The sequence below is a fragment of the Dendronephthya gigantea genome, unplaced genomic scaffold (genome assembly GCF_004324835.1).
Source record: "Dendronephthya gigantea isolate DGI-Jeju-01 unplaced genomic scaffold, DenGig_1.0 000188F, whole genome shotgun sequence".
NCBI lineage: Eukaryota > Metazoa > Cnidaria > Anthozoa > Malacalcyonacea > Nephtheidae > Dendronephthya > Dendronephthya gigantea.
Genome location: NW_021163198.1, coordinates 247,770 through 264,804, shown reverse-complemented (window position 1 = coordinate 264,804; position 17,035 = coordinate 247,770). Strand labels below are relative to the sequence as shown.

The 17,035-nt window shown below is 39.2% G+C and overlaps 1 protein-coding gene and 1 pseudogene across 1 annotated transcript; both read left to right on the top strand.

The window, feature by feature from the left end:
• The first annotated feature begins 668 nt into the window (after nucleotides 1–668).
• On the top strand, nucleotides 669–2,767 carry LOC114538584. Its single transcript, XM_028559716.1, has 2 exons — nucleotides 669–2,063; nucleotides 2,714–2,767. The coding sequence occupies exons 1-2, from the start codon at nucleotides 669–671 to the stop codon at nucleotides 2,765–2,767; spliced, it is 1,449 nt and encodes a 482-aa protein (XP_028415517.1).
• Nucleotides 2,768–14,299: 11,532 nt separating this feature from the next.
• LOC114538583 lies at nucleotides 14,300–16,639 on the top strand (annotated as a pseudogene).
• The last annotated feature ends 396 nt before the right edge of the window (nucleotides 16,640–17,035 follow it).

Below are 17,035 nucleotides of genomic sequence, written 5' to 3'. Positions count from 1 at the left end.
TGTCAATAGGTTGGACTGTTTGCGGTCAAGTATGTCTAGATCGCCTTGACGGAGCGGTTCACGTCTCGACACATCGTACTACCATATCCACCGAAAGTGGCCCTTACAACCAACCACAGTACGAAACTTACGACCAACTCCACTCTCATTGTAACATTGTACGCCATGAATTCACCCAATGTCCGAATGTGTTTGTCCTTAAACAAGTATTTTAAAAACCCGAGACTCTAGAGGAGATATTTCATACTACGACCCACGATGATGAACCAGGACTTTCTATAGATGATCGAAGATTCTTAGAAATCATGGACAATGGAGTGCATAAAAACGAGCTGGGGAACTGGGAGATGCCCTCGATCATCTAACGTTTATCTACCGAATAATCGAGAACAAGCAGCGAAACGATTCCAGAACCTGCTCCGCTCCTTCGACCGAAAACCCCAAATGAAAAAGGACTACTTCGAATTTATGGACAAACTACTAAAACGAGGCCATACTGTACACCACTGCCCCAAGTTGAGAATCCACTTCCTAGTCATACCGAAAACAAACCTAAACACGGCAAAGTTTGGTATCTTCCTCATTTTGGTGTTTATCACCCCAAAAAACCAACCCAAATCTGAGTAGTCTTCGACTCTTCTGCCAAGTTTCAAGGTGTATCATTAAACATGGAGTTGCTCCCTGGTCCTGATGTTCTAAACAGCCTGTGTGGAGTTTTGATTCGTTTCCGCTTAGAGAACATCGCTGTTATGTGCGATATAGAACAGATGTTCCATTGTTTTCATGTTTCTCCCGAAGATAGAGACATGTTACGTTTCCTCTGGTTTGACGAAAACGACCCTGGAAAGAATGTCATTGAATATCGCATGATTGTGCATTTGTTCGGTAACACCTGTAGTCCCGCCATTGCTACTTACGGTTTAAGGAAAACAGCTGACGAGGGCGAGGAGAAGTATGGTTATGACGCGAAGGCGTTCGTGAGAGACAACTTCTACGTGGATGATGGATTGACATCCTGCTCCACCCCGGAAATTGCCATAGAGTTGGTAAAGAAGACCCAAGCTATGTTGGCTGAAGCAAACCTTCGACTCCACAAAATCGTGTCGAACTCGATTACATTGATGGAAGCGCTCCCTCAGCAAGATCGAGTAACGAATGTCAGGGACTTAGACTTACACAACGAGCCTCTACCAGTTCAACGATCCTTAGGGATGTATTGGAGTTTGCAAGATGATGCCTTTACGTATCAAGTATCCGTCTCGGAAAGGCCCTATACACGTCGTGGAGTCCTAACAGTCGTCAACTCGGTGTACGATCCACTTGGCTTTGCCACACCCGTAACGTTAAAGGGTAAACTTATTCTTCGTAAGCTAGTTGCTATGGGAAACAAAGACCGTACAGAAGACACACCTCTAGGATGGGACGATCCACTACCAGCGAATTTGAATGGGGAATGGCAAAGTTGGCGTAATTCTCTTACCACACTAGAAAACATCTACATCCCAAGATGCTACCACGCGTATGGCTTTGGTAAAGTTACTCGAAACGAAATACATGCATTCTCAGACGCAAGCAAAGAAGCAGTCGGTGTTGCTGTGTATCTAAAGCAAACCAACGCACAAGACGAAGTTAACGTATCACTCGTATTTGCCAAGGGAAAACTAGCCCCAAGACAAGCAACTACGATCCCACGATTAGAACTTTGTGCCGCGGTATTGGCAACCCAGACTGTCGAACGAATAACGAAAGAACTTAAATTGGTAACCGTTGCTAAGGTAGTCTTCTACACCGACTCCAAGGTGGTCTTGGGATACATCCAAAACGAAAGCAGAAGATTTTATGTGTATGTGGCCAATAGAGTTCAAATCAATAGAAAGTTATCAAACCCATCACAATGGAGATACGTTGAAACTACCGACAACCCAGCGGATCTCGCCACCAGATGTACACCTGCGAGTGCCTTAAAGAGTTCATACTGGTTTGAAGGCCCTACGTTTCTACGCGATGCTGCCGAAACCACAGACAACAACGAAGAATCATTATTAGACGATAACGACCCAGAAGTACGGCCTCATGTTGTTGTCCACACCATGAAACTGACAGTAGCCACGACTTTGAAATCGGAAAGATTCACGCGTTTTTCTAAATGGTCACCTTTGCGTCAAGCTATTGCCAATCTCATCGTCATCGTAAGAAGATTCAGAGAAAAACGAAAAATCCTCGGAAAAATTAATGCCACCGATTCATGTCGAATTTCCCATACCAACAGTCGTCAGAATTCCATCCAACAACCTCTTCGGTTACCTACATCCGCTGAGTTGAGGCAAGCAGAATTTGTTATGGTCAAAACGGTCCAAAGCAAAGGTTTTCCATCTGAAATTGCCCTTCTTCAGTCCACAGAACCCGAAAAAAACAAAACCAAGAACGATCTGAAAACATCGAAATTGTATCGTCTAGACCCCTTTCTTGATGATTGTGGCGTTCTGCGAGTCGGAGGTCACCTTCGCCGTTCGAACCAAGATTTCAACGAAAAACACCCAATTATTCTACCAAAAGGTCATCATCTTTCACAACTAGTAATTACCCACCTCCATGAAAAGGTCCACCATCAAGGTCGACAAATTACTAGTGGCGCAATTCGCCAAGCCGGATACTGGATTGTAGGAGCTAGTCGTATGATTTCAAAATTGCTGAAAGCTTGTGTAACGTGTAGAAAGCTACGAGGAAAGATGCTCACACAACACATGGCAGACCTACCAACCGATAGACTGGAGACTCCACCCCCTTTTACCAACGTCGGTTTTGATATATTCGGCCCATGGATGATACACACTCGAAAGCTAAGAGGCGGAGCAGCAAATTTCAAACGATGGGGGCTCGTGTTTACTTGCCTAAATAGCTGTGCAATTCATATCGAGGTCTTAGAGACAATGGATGCTAGCTCGTTTATTTGTGCTCTGCGTCGCTTTCTCTCAATTCGTGGTCCAGTTTCGATCCTTCGATGCGATCAAGGAACTAATTTTATCGGGGGGAAATCCGAGTTAGACGCTGCTTTAAAGGAAGCCGATCTCAAGAAAATCGAGAAGTACGTTACCGAGCAAGACTGCGAATAGATTTTTAATCCGCCCCATGCATCCCATTTTGGAGGAATATGGGAACGACAAATCGGGACCATACGTCGAGTCCTTGATGGTATGTTACACAAGCTTGGATCTTCCCAACTCACACACGAGCTCCTTGTTACATTAATGGCAGAGGTTACAGGAATAGTCAATTGTCGTCCAATTGCTGCACTTCCTTCGGAAATCGAAGAATCGCAACCACTAACCCCTGCTATGCTTCTCACTATGAAAACCAGACCACTTCCACCTCCGCCTGGTATCTTCGTTCACCAAGATCTATACTCTCGACGACGTTGGAGGAGGGCGCAGTACCTAGCCGACCAATTCTGGATTCGCTGGAAGAACGAATATCTTCAATCTCTTCAACCTCGGTCTAAATGGAACAAACGCCACCCTAACCTCAAAATCGACGATATTGCTCTCATGAAAACCGAAGCACACAGGAACCACTGGCCCATGGGAAGAGTCACCAAGGCAATCAAGAGCAAAGACGGAAAAGTACGAAAGGCAGAAGTATCTGTATATCGAAATGGAGAAAAGAAGACTTTCATGCGTCCAATCGGAGAACTTGTACTTCTAATAAGTACTGAATAAACAATTAGTAGGTTTATAGGTAGCAAGGACTTTGTCCTTGGACGAGGAGTGTGACGTTATATGTTAATTATTTTTATATTGCTAAATTTACGCATCACTAGTCGGGCGTGGCCTATATAAATGGCAAGCCTTAGTCACCTTAGGAAAAATAACTAATCGAAGTCAAGGGGAATACACCTTATAAAGGACACTTACTAATACAAGCACGGTTGGTGCTTGTATTAGTTTGGTTTAATACAAGTCACGGTTGGTTTTCTCGCACATGCGTGGCAAAATGACACGAAAATGAGGTGATAAAATGGGTTTTTGAGGGCTAAAAAAGGTGAAATAAGGTCGTTGGGGGGTAGTTTGGGGGTATTTCAGACACCAGGGAACGTTAGAGAGGACATGAAAGGATAAATGAGCTATTTTTTTCGAAAACAATATTTTTGTGGCTTGCGTCCAGCACTCGAAAAACGTCCGGAAGAGGCCAAAACAACGATGAATAATGCTTTTCTATGGTAAAATATACAGTAGGAAGAACCTTCAAGATTTCCTTGATGTTTTTTATGGGCCAAATGGAGTTTTACAACGAATAAAATACAGTTTTGGTGGCGAAAAAGTGCAATCAATACTGTGCATGAAAACCCAGAATGACAACAATTCGCTAGCAAGGCACCAAAAATGTTTTAAGTAAGTGAGATCATGCTATAAAATACTTATATAATCTTTCTTCTATGTTTGTTTGTGGTTTTATAAGGTTCTCGTAGCATACAAACATCAAAAACAAAACATTTTTCTGAGTTTCGAACATTATGCATTCTGCGCCACGCGTGTGGCCAAATCTCTGTACGATTCCTGATTGTGAACACCCATCTTGTTAGCCAATCAGCATTCCTAATTCTATATGACTGTGGCTATACTATAAAATCTGATTTCGCACATGTTGGTGTTTTGTAGCCAACTTTTATAGCAAGGCAATATTTACAACTGAACAAGTGCACAGTACACAGAAACTACATACAAATAGATATGCAACCATTCCATGCCATGGATTCCACCAGAACCAAAAAGGACAAAGGCCAATCAGGTATCGATTATAGACATAACTTATCTGACTTTAAAATGGCATTCGATGCAATGTGTTTAAACATGTATGCATCAACAAATGAAATGTGAAATGTTATTACCTCGTTGTCGTTGGAATGGCGGCAAGTAACTGTCTCAAAACTCAATTGTATTTAGCTTATCCGCTTGTGCAGATAAAATTAATAATATATTTTCTATTGCAGACAACCTTGAGGGGTATGTGCACTTATTAAGCAAAGTAACCGCTTCGTAAAATTTTAAAGTAACGTTTTTTTACTGTCATATCCAAACTGACGAGAACACTAAAGTGTGTGCTGTATGCTACGCGCCAGAGAAACGCATAACATTCAACAAGCGTATCAGAATAAATCGCCGGTAAAAATTTCTGGTGTTAAAGGCATCTGTTACCAAACGATTCCATGCAGGATTAGATGAATATACCATAACAAAGAAAGGAAAGGTTATGCCATCCTTGCCTAAGTTTGAGTACAACGAAGCATTGTCAAGTAACCTGTGTACCGTCAAAGCAGCATTGTAAAAATTCATATGAAGTGGTGGATTTGAAAGTTAAAGTCATCAAAAAACAGGAAACAAAACAGTTCATTGTGAAAAATGAAAAAACAAGGTCCAAATCAGGCTGCTTGGTTGCCGATCAAACCGAGTCTATAAAGCTTGTTGTACGGGAGAACCACATTGATGGAATACATACAGGAAAGAGTTATAATTTCAGAAATCTAAAGGTGCGGATTTTTGATGATGAAAAATATTTAAATACCAATGAATCCACAGAGTATAGCAAAATTGAAAACGTATGAGGTATTAATTTCGATGTGCCCTAAATAAAAGAAAATCTCCTGACTGGTCGGTGTGTTGCTGTACACTGAGGACATGGTTACCTGTTCTTCATGTAATAACAATATGCTTGTGGAGATGTTAAATGTCCCAATATAACAAGTACGATCGTACTATAGTGGACCAGGAACTGTGTGACCGAGTTTTTGAACTGCATTGTATTTACAACAATAGAGAGGACAATGCATTTCTAATCGTTTGTGTATTCTTATATATAGGCTGAATATTAATGATATATAGGCTGAATATTAATGATATGTATATATTATTTGCTGCACAAATAGTCAAGAATTGCTTGTAACTTGCTTCAACGGTCAAAAGTAAAAATTCGAACTCCGTCAATCGATGCGGAATATTGCTTAGAATAATTGTGCCAAGTTTCATTCCGATCAAACAAGTAATGATAGAGCCTTAGGGTTTTTTTAAAGAGCGTCGCCCCCTAACTATTTATCATGATATTGCTAAGTTTGCTTCAGTGAAAACAGTTAATTAAGGCACACACTGCTTTATGATCAGAGAAACAAGTTTCTAAAATGTATGAACTAACTTGTGAGTCTGGTAGATTTGTATAAATATGGTCTATTAATGTCCAATTGTCTGTGGTTACATTAGACACCAATTGCATATAGTCACGATCATTGATAAAAAATGTATCTAAAGGCCTTCTATTCTTATTAAAATCACCAATGAAGATGTTAAATTGAGAAGTACAAAACATCAAAACCTCATCTAATGCCGCACACAATTGTACTGGAATTCTGGTTGATCGATATATACAAATTATAGAAACATGTGGAAGAATCATTGCTTTCATTATGGTTATTTCAATGCCATTGATATTATAACAACATGGATATCCAGGTAAGAATTCAACTCTGCTAAACACTGCCATGCCACCAAAGAGTCTGGTAGTCAAAGAGTGACCATCATTTCTGAACAAGGAGTAACCATCAATATCATACATACTGGCATTATCCGAGCGCATACATTGAGTTTCAGAAAAAATATTGATGTCTGTATTAGCAAAATTAAAATCATGTCGAATATCATCAATATGTTTATGCAACGACCGTGCATTTAGATAGCACAGTTTGAATGAGACTTGGTCTGTCTTATAAATAGGAGTGACACTTAGTTTTAATACACGTTCATTTCAGCTGCCACATGAGGATTGACAGCTATTTTATCTTCACATAGGTCAGTGATAAATAAACCTTCAATTGCTGTTACCCTGCTCAAACCAACATAATGTAAATGAGGTATTGATCTTATAGCGTTGAAATTTACAACAACTTTTTGTTCAGTGTCATCTTGTGAACAGTGAATTGTTTTAGCCCCAGCAGGTCTTCTAACAACTTTGCAGTTTGGTTTCTACCTACAGCAAACTGAGTTGTGATTGGTTTTATTGGAGTCGATGTGGACCGAATACCTTGGACATAAAGATGTCTATTTTCATGTCTGGTTTTCTATCCAACATCTGAATGGTCAAATTGGACCCATATTATACCGGAAGGTTTATCAATTTGATTCAATTTTATCTTTTTAACAACATTACCAGCACCATTAGTCATGACATCATCAGTACGTACATTTAATGCTATCTCAGTTCTTTCCCCTATTGACAATTGAAGGTTTGAAGCAATTTGCTTAGTTTTCCTAGGATCATCTGGTATTTCACTCAAAATTTTATCTCGTAGTTGAGCAGAATTAGCTCCTATAACACTGTCTATTGCTTTGATTGAAAACTTTTTACCACTTGCTGCATTATGCACTCTTTCATTGAATTCATTTACCTTCTCATTTTGTATGAACAAGTGAGGCACATCCATTTGATCTTGGATACTATTTTCTTTTATTAATCTTTGTTTTAGTTTCAAAATATCATCCTTAGTATGTTTTCCCTCCAAGTCTGTTTAATATTTCAGCAAACACTTTGCTCTCCTTTTGGCGCATAATTTCTTTCAATTCAAACATATTGAAGTCATCTTGCCATTTATTAGGAGCAAGAACTGCATATTCTGAATTGTCTAGATTCATACCTATCCATTACAGGTTCCAGCTGAAATAAATCACTAATAACAACCATGCTTACACCACCAAAATCTTCTTTACTTCCCTTTAATATCTTTCAGTCTATTATTTATTTGAACATTAAACATTGTACTACCAACCATTGAGATCTGATCCAAAAATATTAGTTTCAAACCACCAAGTTGACACCGTAAGGTGTTTAACCTACTTGAATCAAGATGTTTGTAATTCTTGAAAGACTGACGTGAAGGTATTGAAAGTGCACTATGTATTGTGTTATCTTTGATATTGTAGGCTGCTTTACCAGTTGGTGCAAGCATTAATATTTTCACCTGATGGAAATCATCCCCTGCTCCAGTATTATAATACTTTAATGCTGCTTTGATAAAGACACTTAGTGAGATGTGATTTGCAATCTCTAGCCCCTCCACTAAGAAAACAGTAGAATGGATTATCAGAAGTTTTAATAAGGTGTAACCTTCATTCTCATCTTGACGCTCAATGTTTTGTGTTCCTGGAGCAATCAGGTCATAGTTGTCATCGTTATCTTCCACATTATTATGCTGGTCTTGAATTGCATTCAGGTCTTCTTTACACATAGTATAACATTTCATCTGCTCATATATTGTTTTTTTACATTGTAAATAGTGTTCTTGGTAAGAAGCACATTTTCCTAATAAATCAGTTATTTCATCCCTCCAGGAAGTGAATAACATGATTAGTTCACAGTAATGCTTTTCAGAATCAACTTCCTTGTTAAAACATACACTTCGAATAATTCTGGCTTTAGATCTTTTTTTATTCTTTTGGTCACTTTCTTTTCCTCATTATCATCATCATTATCACTCAAGTTTGTCTCAAGTGGATAATTATCAATATCTAATTCACGAGATGGTTTGATATATGGCTTACCAGTGGAGTTGTACCATGCAGCCCAATTTGCAAGGGACACATTTTCAAGTTTGGCTGGTCGTATTGTGTAATGCTTTATTAGACCAGATGCATAAATTTCATCACAGTCATCTTCCAAATCATTAATTTCTTGCAAAGGTTTTAGTAACTGAACTCTATCTTCAGGAGGTGAAGTATTTATAAATACTACTTGACAAGATTTCCTCATTGTAAGTTGAAGTACTATATTGACTGCTTCTTGTGCACTTATTTCAACATTGTTTAAAAACTTATTTCCAATATCTCTCACTTGCTGTTTAATACTGAAGTTTCCCCTTTTTGCTTCTTCACAAGCTGTTCTCAATAGCTCACTCATGCCTTTTTGAGCCTTAGATATATACAATACAATGTATATTGCACATGCATAAACACATCCAGTACAAATTGAATATCCATATTTGCACGCCATGCACTGAAACAGGCAGCATTATAATTATTGATCCTTAGTTCATTTGGTTTTCTTCTTAAGAATATAGTTGGTGTCTTTGAGACTAGATTGAACAGCTAGCAAATAGTTTTGTTCTGTCAGTTTAAGATTTAAAAGCAACTGGTCAAATGTAATATTGTCTTCGCCCTCTTTCATATCATTCAGAAAGTGAAATCTTGATTAGTCATGCGGTTCAGACACAGCTTTACGAGCTCCGTTATTTTTCTTTTTTTACTGTTTTATCCATTGTATTTTGGGAATGCCAAACGTATAGTGGACAACACAAGTATAGAGTGCACCTACGCTGAGTCTCTGGGCAGCAACTATTCAAATTGTAACGAGTATTACACGATAATTTCTGCCTCTACTTGGCGGCGCTTGTTGCTCAAGGATAATGTATCGCCTATATTCGTCCTGAGACCCACTGTTTGGAGGGAAGTCATCATTATACTACAAAGGATCAAGGATACGTATAGAATCGCTAAACTTTCGGCAAATTTCAGCCTGGAGCGGGGTTCTTCTGAAGCAATTTCATTCAAATCTCAAATGTTTTCAATATGGATTACGAAAGACGTGCCAAGTTTAAACATTTGCATATACACCAACGATCATACTATCCCAAGAGATTACGTTAATGCCTCTTTCATAAAAAACACAAGAGAACTAAACAATTTCGCCATCCTTGTTTGTATTATGCAAATAGCGTAGCTTGTTTTCAAATACAGGGGTTGACATGTAGCGGTGACATTGAAGTAAATCCTGGTCCACGGCAAATGCACAAATGTCATGAGTGCGAGAAAACTATACGGAAAAATCAAAAGAAAGAAACTAACTGTACATTGTGCCTCAATCTGTTTCACATTAAATGTATTGCACCCACAACTGATACCAAACCTATTATAAGTAATTATATTTGTTCCAGATGCCTGTGGACTGAATTGCCCTATCATTACATACAGAATGGAAGCGGGACAATCCTATAACTCTATCAAAAGCGATACTTTAGACCTAAATGAACACCTCAACCACATGCTTTCGCTCACCACCAGACCAAAACATCTAAAACTAATACATCTTAATACCCAAAGCATGGTTTCTACTTTCAATGAGTTAGTTCTAACCATGAAGCAATATCCCTTTGATGTAATCTGCATGAGCGAGACTTGGTTAAAAGATAATCCACTGTTGCTTCAGCACGTAAACATACCCGGGTATAGTTCTGAATTCAGAAATCGTAATTCAATTAAAGGTGGGGGCGTCGGAGCATACATCAATGAATCGTTGAAGTATCGTCGAAGGAGTGATATCGAGGAGAAAGAACCCAACCTTGAACACTTACGGCTCGAGTTCCCGGGCAGAAATAAACATAGCAAACTACTTGTGGGGACAATATATCGCTCGGAAAAAATACTAAAATGCACGGAATGGCTGGAACGTTTTGAGAACTTACTTGGGTATCTTACAGCTAGTTGGGATGGTCTTATTTTGGTAACTGGTGATATTAATATTGATCTATCGGACTTGGACATTCGAACTCAGTAACATCTCAATATTTGGACATACTTGTAGTCTTTGAACCTCCACCAGCATGTCCAAAAACCAACTAGAACAACATATAAATCCTCAACACTTATAGACAATATAATCTCAAATTCACCCACGCGCATCTCACATACCGATGTCTTACCTTGTCCATTGGTCAGCGACCATGACGCTGTTTATGCCTGCATCAACATCAAGGTCACAAGATTTGAGACACGATACAAGTATATAAGATGCGAAAAAAACTTTAATGAATTCAACTTAGTTGAAGACTTTAAAACGTTACCTTTCTCTGCAATCTATGGTGTTGCCGATCCTGGTAAAAAAGTTGATATATTAAACTCCTTAATTGTAGAATGTATTGAAAGACACGCACCTCTAAGACGAACCAAGATCACAAGACCCCCAGCACCATGGCTCAAAGAACCTACCATCCAAGATCTACAGGAGCAAAGAAACGTTCTCCAAGCCAGTGCTCGAAGAAGTAAGGATGCCCAAGTGTGGGAACTATTTCGTTCAGCTCGCAACCGCCTTAAAGCCGTAATTAAAACTGCTAAAAAGAAATTCACGCAAAAAATGCTTTCATCTAAGAAACCGAAGGAAGTATGGAAAAGTAATACGTTGTATCTTGCATCGTTGCAGATGAGTATAAGTTTCCGTGTTGATAGATGACAACAATGTAAATGGGAAGAATTTTTGAAAATGGCGAGAATTTTTCAGCAATCCAAGGTATTTTTGAAGCCAAAAAGGAAAATCCAAAATGGCGAACACAATAAACACCTGATGACACAAGGCCCAACAATGCCCGTTCGCAGGTGCGGACACGATGTAAGCTAATCGCTGATTGGCTTAGATTGGACTAATTATATAAGCCCGTCGGTGAATGGCTATGTGCTAACACACGGTATGGTATGCGCATGAAAATCCAAAATGGCAAACACAATAAACACCTGATAACACGAGGTCCAACAATGCCCATTCGCAGGTACGGACACGATGTAAGCTAATCGCTGATTGGCTTATATTGGACTAATTATATAAGCCCGTCGGTGAATGGCTATGTGCTAACACACGGTACGGTATGCCCATGATAGCAATATATCTGCTTCACAGATGCGAAAATGGACGGGTATTCTGCAATCGCTCCAAAACGAAATAACTGTTATATATTGTTTTAAGAGTTATTAGATATCAGGGCCGTAGCGAGGGGGGAATGTGGGGGGTGGCTCACCCCCCCAACTTTTTGAGAATTGATATATTCGGAAAATTACGACAATCGAGAATTGATATATTCGGAAAATTACGAAAACATTGGACAAGGAAAATATTTCTACGATCCTACTGGCATGCACTCGGCTGCCTGTGAAATCCATTAAACTTCGCGTCAGGTAAGCTTAAATAGGTATATTTAAAGGCTGTTACAACCTATTCGCAGGTCTACAACCGCCTCGAGAAGATTCGTAATACATGCTATTTACATACTACAGCCTACTGCCTTCGTTTAAAAGTGTTTACTCATGCCTCGAAAAAAGAAACGTTTTAAGGTAGAATGTCTTGTTTGTCATGCTACATTTGACTGTGACTACAGAAACACAATGAATTGTGTCAGCGCTCTTTTAAAAGCGCGCAAGCAAGTTGGATACAAAATCGCTGGGGCACCAGATTATCCATTTCAGGTAAGCGCATAATTTGTTATATACTGAGACACAAATCATAGCAATGTAAACAGGCACTGAGGAATAGAGTTTATAAAGTACGAAAAAGATTGAATGAGGGAATATCATCAATGTTTTGTTTGAACGATTATCATTTATCAAAAAACAACGGGTAGATTTTTGGTCATTACTCAGGCTTATTCAGGCTCTGTATATAGAATGAAATAACAACCCTTGGGTTAGGTTTATATACTTTAATAGTAAAATCTCAATAAAAGGTTGTAATATAAGATATTATCTATATATATATCTATAACATAATTTGCCTATGTTTTCTTTATGTATTAAAACACCATTAAAACTAAAACACATTGTGCAAAAAAACTCACAACGTGGATGCATGTCTTGTTTGATTTGGTATAGGTTTGGAAAACTTTTTCCCAGACTAAATTATATCTCAAATTGACATTCCAGTGAAGCAAAATCAAGCATCATGCCACAAATCATATCATTATAAGTAAAATACATATCAATATGGTGGAAACTAAGAATACGAATATCCATTGACTAACATAGTGTCAGCATAATAGGATCAAAAATCCTACTAGGAATGACTTTGTGATCTTAATACAAAGCAATTTCTGAAGTTCTGTGTCAACAGTCAGTAAGTTATTTAAATAAGAATTTGCTTTTATATATCATAACAAATGCTGTACCAAGTGTTATTAAAACAAATTCGCCATTTCGGGGTTTGCAACAACATCTTGTAAGTGGGGCAAATTAAAATTCAAAATGGCGTTGGAATGTTTGGCTACTAGGTAATCACGCTTGAATAAATCTATCAAATATCAGGTTACAACTCTGTAACTTCTCTCAACTTCTCATAACAATGGGGAAAAATGACAGATGTTGTGTTGGCTCGTGTAATAATGATAAGAGGTATCCAAATAAAGTACGAAAACATGGCCATGTAGATGTTTTAAAATGGCATCGCTTCACTACCGATCCAGTCAAGTGTAAAGAATGGATTAAACTGATCGGGAGTGGCCGAGCTAATTTTCAGCCTAGGAAGTGGACTTTTGTGTGCTCAAACCATTTTGTTGGCAGTGAACCAATGACTTCAAATCCAACTATGTTTTTAAGGCTATGGATCAACAAAATCATCTTGAGCAATTGACATGTGAACATGATGTACGGTTTCACACAGGTTTTATCAATGGAGATATATTTAAAACATTGTTCAACCACCTAAGTTTTAAAGCTTCAACTATGAGATATTGGGATGGTGCTAAACGAACATCAGAATCTAGTTTATATAGTGAAAGGTTAGACAGTCTCTTTTTATCCCCTGATATAGATATGTCTGCGCTTAATTACACTGCATCCAAACCTGGCCCTCCAAGGAAATTATCATTGGAGACAGAATTCTTTATTACAATAATCAAGTTAGGTGGGGTGGGAAATGGATTAAGCTGTTGTCAAGAGAGTTAGCAGTTCTTGTAGTCTGGCCATCAAGAGGTCAAGTAAGAAAAACTCTTCCACCGTGTTTTAAGAAGTTATACTCAAAGGTGTAAATGCATGCTGTTTAGAAGGCGCTTGAATAGCGCGAGAGATTCGCGTGGAAAACGTCACGCATGGAACAGTCTTTTGACCAAACCGGTTTTGACCGGTTGGTGGGGATGTTATTGTTTGGTTAAGTTTAATCGGGCGTATATTCGAAAAGTTCACATAGAATATATATTTTTTATGACTATTTTTTTGTCAAGTCTTACTTTAAATATATACAAACAAACAAAATAGATATTGTGGCTACATTTATGGCGATCCTGCCAGGACATATGGCAAATTCAAAGGGAGATTTATCGATCGAAAAACGTGATTGAGTCGTGCGTGGACAGCATGGTTTTGTGGACTTACGTTAAATTGTTGGCAGTTATATAGTATCGGACTTTGACAGGTTTCAGTTTGAAATTATTGGTCATTTCGCTGGAGTAATTTGAACATTGTATAGCAAGTTGTATTTTTTGTTCATTTTATCGTCGTAAATATCGGGAAAAATGAGTGACACTGAAGAAGCTCAAAAAAAGGAAAAGACAGTTGAGGCAAGTGGAAGTTCAGCCAGTGAAAAGAACGAAAAGCATGAAAGTTATGAAAGAATTCTCAAACTGAAACGTAACAAAAGGTTAAAAAAGACAGCAGTGACTAAAGTGCGACACAGTTTGGAAAGATTATGTGCAAAAAAAGGTGAGCTTGACATAAAATCAATAGAAGGGCAAATCGAAGGTTTATGGGAGTTGTTGGAGCAAAGCATGAATGTTATGGAGGAGCTCAGCTATGCTTATTTGCAAATTGGCAATCATGACAGTAATGCAACGACAACTATAGAGGCAGATAATTTTTAATCTGAAACATTACAAGCAATTGAAAGGGCAGAGGGTGCAATTAAAGAATTTTTGCAAGCTAAGTCAAAGCAACCAAATGAGCCAGTCACTATTGTAAATACTCCACAAACACTAACAAGTCAACAGAATTCATTAGCAGCAGAAAATAATACAGGACATAACGTTGGGGCATCTCAACATAAGCTTGACCGACTTAAAGTGCCTGTGTTCGAGGGTGATAAAACACAGTTCGAGGACTTTTGGGGACTATTTAATAGTTTAGTTGATGGTGGAGATGAGCCAGCCGATATAAAAATGGCCAGATTACGTCAGAGCTTAAAAGGAACTGCACTTGAAGCGATTCGAGGGTTGGGGGTTTCTATGCCGGAATACGAGGAGGCTAAGGAAATTCTGAAGACAAAGTTTGGGGGCGAAGGCGACAGTTACAGGCTTATATGGATCAGCTAGAGGCAATGCCTCCCCTGAAGGGTAGTAATGTGCAGGGTTTTGAAAGATTTGCAGACCTTGTTCGGATAACTGTTGTTAAGTTGCAGGCGGAGTGTTGTGATGGTAAGTTGGGGGAAGGCACGTTGCATGGCATGCTGGTTAAAAAGCTTGCAGAAAGACAGGTTGAAAGTTATAGTCGTTGGGTTAGGGAACATAAAAAGGAAAGGTCAGTGTTCAGCTTGAAGGATTGGTTGAGGGAAGAGGTTAGGGTGAGAGTGGAAGCTGTGGAAATGGTACATGGTGTTGAAGGTATTGATTTGTTGATGAAAAGAAATAAAGCTGGTGGGGGAAAGTTTAGATATGGTGATAGAGGTCAGTCCCGTACACTATTTGCTGGTTGTGGTGGAGTTGATGGTAGGGATGTAAAGCCGCCTTGTCCATTGTGTGAGGGGAACCATGGTATATGGTCTTGTCAAAGGTTTCAAAATATGAATGTTCAAGACAGATGGCACATTGCTAAAGTTAAGCGTTTGTGCTTTCGCTGTCTTGGGAGTGACCACCAGGGGAAGGTATGCCTTAGATCCAAAGCTTGTAAAACTGATGGTTGTGTAAAGAATCACCATGCATTCTGGCATGACTCTGCCCCACCAGTTAACCACTCAGAGGATAGGAATCCGGTTAATCCATAGGAGGGGAAAGTTGGTTCCCGCACTCATACCACAACGCATGACACCCCAGCCACTGAAGCACTCTCACTACGAACAGTTCCAGTATGGTTAAAAGCGAACAATCGAAAAGTGAAAGTTAATGCGCTACTCGACGATGCGTCAAACGAGACATTCCTTAATGCGGAGGTTGCAGGAGTGTTGGGCATTCAAGAGCCATTGCAAACAGTCAAGGTGCAATGTCCTGAATGATAAGATTGAAACATTTGAGTCTATGCCTGTATATGTTACTATTGAAAGTGTTGATGGACAGTTTTCTAAGAAAATTTGTGTGAAGACATGCCCTCGAAAGGTTACGGGAAGTTACAAGGTGGAGGATTGGAGCATTAGCAAGGAAAGATGGGATCATTTAACACAATGTGATTTTGCACAGCCGGCAAAAGATGGGCCGGTGGATCTTCTTATTGGAACGGACAACGCAGATTTACACTACTCCAGAGCTGACATCCGTGGAACACCTGGGGCCCCAATTGCTCGGTTGGGTCCGCTTGGCTGGACCTGTATCGGATCACCAGAACGTGAGGATGCTTCACAGTCAAGGACACATGTCATACAGACTCTATTGACTAGGGATTCTACATCAAAATCAATGGAGAGATCGTGTTGTGAAGTAGATCGTAGTATAAAACGCTTTTGGAAGGTAGAAAATTATGGTGCTGAAATTGATGGTGCAGAAGTGTATACTGAAGAGGAGCAGTTGGCATTAAAGAAGATGGAATCATCCATAAGCTATGAGGGCACTCGATACAAGATAGGAGTCCCGTGGAAGGAGAACCGACCTAAATTGAAAAATAATTATGAAGAAGCATCTGCTCGTCTGTGCAAAATACTGAGAAAAAGTTAAGAAAAGACAAATTTCTTGAACAGGAATATCAGAAAACAATTGAAGAGTACGTTGAAAAGGGGTACCTGCGCCGTGTCAAGACTGAGGAAGAACTTCCATCCGAAGTGTGGTACCTTCCACATTTTCGTATTGTAAGGATGGATAAGACCACCACGAAAGTACGCATTGTTTTTGACTGTTCGTTGAAGTGTCATGGAATCGCGTTAAACGATGTTATCTACGCCGGACCGAAGCTACAAAAGGAATTGATTGATGTACTTATCCCTTTTCGGCGCAAACCTGTTTGCGGTGGCGTGCGATGGCAAAGAAATGTATCTTCAAGTTGAAATTGAAGAGTGTGATCGACCTATGTTCCGCTTGTTATGGCGTGACCTGGACAGTAACCGAGAACCAGAC